Source organism: Cynara cardunculus, unplaced genomic scaffold (genome assembly GCF_001531365.2).
Source record: "Cynara cardunculus var. scolymus isolate 2C unplaced genomic scaffold, CcrdV1 Un_Scaffold_1056, whole genome shotgun sequence".
NCBI classification, from domain to species: Eukaryota; Viridiplantae; Streptophyta; class Magnoliopsida; order Asterales; family Asteraceae; genus Cynara; species Cynara cardunculus.
This window is the reverse complement of record NW_020200671.1, coordinates 48,222-52,960: the sequence shown is the minus strand read 5'-3', so window position 1 is coordinate 52,960 and position 4,739 is coordinate 48,222. Positions and strand designations below refer to the sequence as shown.

Genomic DNA, 4,739 nt, shown 5'->3' with positions numbered 1-4,739 from the left:
TAAAGCCTCAAAGGAGATTGAACCCGGTCATGAAAGAAGTAGTGAAGAAGGAAATTTTGAAATAGCTAGATGTAGGAATAATTTTTCCAATAGCTGGTAGTTCTTGGGTTAGTCCAATCCAGTATGTCCCAAAGAAGGGAGGGTTTATAGTTGTCACCAATGACAAATATGAACTCATCTCCAAAAGAATAGTGTCTAGTTGGAGGATATACATGGACTACCGTAGGCTAAACAAAGCCACTCAAAAGGACCATTTTCCCTTACCTTTTATTGATCAGATGTTAGATAGGTTGGATGGAAAAGAGTATTATTGTTTCTTGGATGGATACTCCGGATATAACCAAATAGCCATATCACTCGAGGACCAAGAAAAGACCACCTTCACATGTCCCTATGGTAGTTTTGTCTTTAGGAGAATGCCATTTGGACTTTGCAATGCTCCTGCAACTTTTTAGAGATGCATGATGTCCATATTCTCTGACATGCTTGAAAAATCCATAGAAATCTTTATGGATGATTTTTCAATTTATGGTTCATCTTTTGATAATTGTTTGGAAAATTTAAAAAATGAGTCTTGAAAGAGGTGAAGAGACTGATCTGGTTCTCAACTGGGAAAAATGTCATTTCATGGTCAAAGAAGGAATTGTTTTGGGACATTTAATTTCCAAAAGAGGAGTTGAGGTAGACAAAGCCAAGCTTGAAATCATTGAAAAACTACATGAACCAACTACTGTTAAGGGAATACGAAGTTTTCTGGGTCATGCTGGGTTTTTACCGAAGGTTTATAAAAGACTTTTCAAAAATCTCAAAAACCTTTGTGTTTACTTTTGCAGCATGATCAAGAATTTGATTTTACGGATGAATGTAGAATTGCATTCAATACTTTAAAGAAAGCTTTAGTAACTGCACCAGTAGTTGTTTCTCCTGACTGGAACAAACCCTTTGAGATCATGTGTGATGCCAATGACTGGGCTGTTGGAGTTGTCTTATGTCAAAGGAAGGAAAAAGTTTTTCATTCAATTTATTATGCAAGTAAGACTTTGAATGAAGCACAACTTAACTGCACAACAACTGAAAAAGAACTGTTAGCTATGGTTTTTACTTTTGAAAGATACAGATCATATTTGATGGGAACAAAGGCTGTTGTTGTTGATTTCATAAAAAGATGCTAAACCTAGGTTAATAAGATGGGTTTTGTTGTTGCAAGAGTTTGACCTGGAGATAGTGGATAAGAAAGGACTAGACAAGCAAGTTGCAGACCATTGGTCAAGATTAGAGAAGCCTAGGGAGAGCCTAGAAGAAGGAGAGATTGTTGAAACATTCCCTAATGAGAGAATTCTAGTGTTAGAATCAAAGCCACCATGGTTTGCCGACAAAGCAAACTATTTGGCTTGTGGTATAAGACCATCTGATATTTCTGGCCATATGTCCAAAAAGTTTCTCCATAATACGAAATCTTACCTTTGGGATGACCCTTACTTGTTTAAGATAAGTGCAGATCAAATCCTAAGAAGGTGCATCCCTGAAACTGAAGTGGCAGCAATTCTGTAGCATTGCCACCAAGCAGCATATGGAGGACACTTTGGAGGCCAACGAACAGCTGCTAAAGTATTACAATCTGGTTTTTATTGGCCTACTCTCTTCAAAGATGCCCACAATTTTGCACAAAGATGCAATGAGTGTCAAAGAAGTGGTTCCATTTCCAAAAGGAATGAAATGCCACTTAATGGGATCTTAGAAGTAGAGTTTTTGATGTATGGAGGATAGACTTCATGGGACCATTTCCCCCATCAAATCATTGTCAATACATTCTAGTGGCTGTTGATTACGTGCCTAAATGGGTAGAGGTCATGGCTGGTGTTAATAATGATGCTAAAACTATGGTTAAATTTATTCAAAAACAGATTTTTACAAGGTTTGGTACCCCAAGGGCACTAATTAGTGATGAAGGTACCCACTTTGTAAATAACCTGTTGAATGGAGTTCTTGAAAAGTACAACATTAACCATAGAATAGAAAATGCCTACCACCCGCAAACCAATGGATTAGCTGAACTCTCAAACCGATAAATAAAAGGAATTTTAGAAAAGGTTGTCAAGCCAAACCGAAAGGATTGGGCTTTCAAGTTAGATGACGCTTTATGGGCATACTGGATTGCTTTTAAAACACCTATTGGTATGTCCCCATATAAGCTGGTTTTTGGTAAGGCTTGTCACCTCCCTTTGGAACTAGAACACAAAGCATTTTGGGCCATCAAAGAATTAAATATGTGCCCGGATATGGCTGCCAACAAAAGAAAAGTCCAACTGTGTGAATTGGATGAACATAAGAATCTGTCCTATGAAAATGCCAAGATTTATAAAGATAAAACAAAAAAATGGCATGATAAAAGAATTCAACACCGGGAGTTGAGAGCTGGTCAAAAAGCCCTTTTGTTCAACTCTAGGTTAAAACTGTTCCCAAGAAAGTTCAAGTCCCGTTGGTCTGGACCATTCCTCATTCATAAAGTCTATCCATATGGAGCAGTTGACCTAATCAATCCCGAGGACAATTCTGTGTTCAAAGTTAACGGTCAAAGAATGAAGTTATTTCATGATCCGGTAGAAATTCCAGAGTTATGCTCTGTGAATTTTGTTACCCTTTGCTAAAAGCTTCTGTATTTTTGGACTTTTTATAAGTCTGAAATGTTTGTGTGTAAATATTTATGTTTGTGTTAAATTATGTTTTTAATAGTTATTAATATTATTATTGTTGTTATTTATTATGTGTTTTGCAGTCTTGTCAATCATTAAGAGAAAGTCTGAAGCCTTGCTGCAGCATCTGAAAAACCCTAGCCTTTAATAGAGAATCTTAGAAAAAAATTTAAAGTCTGAAAATTTTGAGAGGGAAAAAGCATGATGTCATTCTTAAAAATATTTTTTAAGGAAAGAAATAGTCATCTTTTATTTACCAACAAAGAGTGGTACAAGATGTAAGGAAAAGTACTTCTTTGTTTTTGAAAAGACATCTTGTTACCACCTTTTCAAACACATCTCCCCAACTTGTCAAGTAATTAAAACTCTATTGTGACTAGTGTTTGAAAACTTGTTGGTTGAAAAGAGAAGAGACCTCCATCAAGTACTCTCCCCTTTTGCATGCTTTCAAGGATGACATCACGGTACATCACCTACTTCCCATTTTACCCTTGTCTTTTGTAAGAAAACCATTTGTCTTCCTAAGAAAACCCACTTTCTTTTCTCTCTTCCCTCCCAAACCAACTGTCTCTCTCGACCGATAACCGCATCTCCCAACAACCAACCAATGTTCGAATCAATGGCAAGAGTGAAGAGGGCTCTGGTTCGCGACCCACCACCGTTGCGTGCAGCCGAACCGTCGCCGACACAACCGTCTGACCCGCCACCGTCGGTGGCTAATGCCGCTGTGCGCACTCCTGTTTCTTCGCGAAGACAGCCGACGAGAAAGGGAAAGAGACTCCCCATTGCAAAGAAGAAAAAGGGCGAGTCTTCCACTATCCTTGTCGATGAAGACTTGCCATCACCATTGTCGTCGCCGTCTGTGCCACCGTCGCCGTCTCTACCACCGTCGTCCACTCCAGTCGCCGTCGATACTATTCCACCAGAAGTGCCCATAGCCGCTCCTCCTCTACAAATAATGCCCTCTGCTGCCATTGTCCCATTTACAGACCCTCTAAAGAAAGCAAAAGAGATGGTGAAGTCATCTACTCTTCCACTGTCAAAGGAATCCCCAACTTCATCTCCGACCACCAAAAACAGGGAAATGCCCGAAACTTCTCAAAAGGTACATTCTTCATCTGATAGTACACCCCCTAATGGTCTATTCACTTCTGATTCTGAAGAAGATGAAGACCTTGCCTCTAAGGCACAAACAAGGGAGATTTTTATGGAAAATGAGGATTACAACTTGGAGAACATTATGTATTTGAAAAGCCTAGGAAAACTCTCTTCTTGACTACCTCTGGGCAAGAAACTGACGAAGAGGATGTTTTGCCTCATATCACTCCTCATAACCCAATTCTCGACCTCAATGAGGAATTTTTTGGGGAAGAGGAGGAAAAACCCCCATTGAAGCTTTAACTAAGAAAAGAAAGAGGTTGGTTAAGGCCTATGATAAAAAGAAGTCTAAGACAGTAGTTGATGAGGAACCCCCTAGGAAGAAGACCAGGTCTCAAAGGGTTGTGGTTGAGTCACCTATGAACTCTGAGACTGATGTTGTAGCATCACAATAGCATTCATCCAAACCAAAGAGGAAAAGGGTGGCTATGGCCCAAAGGCCAACCACCATTCCAAGGCCAATTAGACCCCACAATGGTTTTAGTTCCAAGGCTGCTGAAAAGATGCATGTTAGATTTCAAAACAGGGTTGGATTTCCAGACAAGGGATTTAATAGGCAAAGTGTTAGAGAATTTGCATTCATAAGAGAGGTGGTAGAAGCCCATGGAATAGAGCAGATGTGCATGGTCCCAACTTCCTATAATCTGACTTTAATTAGAGAGTTCTATGCTGAGTTGGCTGCCAATAGCACATCCAAGATCTTGATTAGGGGAATGTCTTTCATTTTCAATTCTAAAGCCATCAATAGGCTTTATAGCTTGAACCCTCCTAAGAAGACAAATTATTCTAGAATGGTGAGGCATGCAACCATAGAAGATTTGGCAAAAGTGGCTGATGAGATAGGGAAACCTGGGGCTGTTTGGGATGAGCACTCTAACTACATGTTGA

General features: G+C 39.4%; 1 protein-coding gene across 1 annotated transcript; it reads left to right on the top strand.

Annotated features, from left to right (window-relative positions):
* Positions 1-3,312: 3,312 nt before the first annotated feature.
* Positions 3,313-3,969, top strand: LOC112502189 (proteoglycan 4-like). Its single transcript, XM_025106037.1, has one exon. The coding sequence runs from the start codon at positions 3,313-3,315 to the stop codon at positions 3,967-3,969; it is 657 nt and encodes a 218-aa protein (XP_024961805.1).
* The last annotated feature ends 770 nt before the right edge of the window (positions 3,970-4,739 follow it).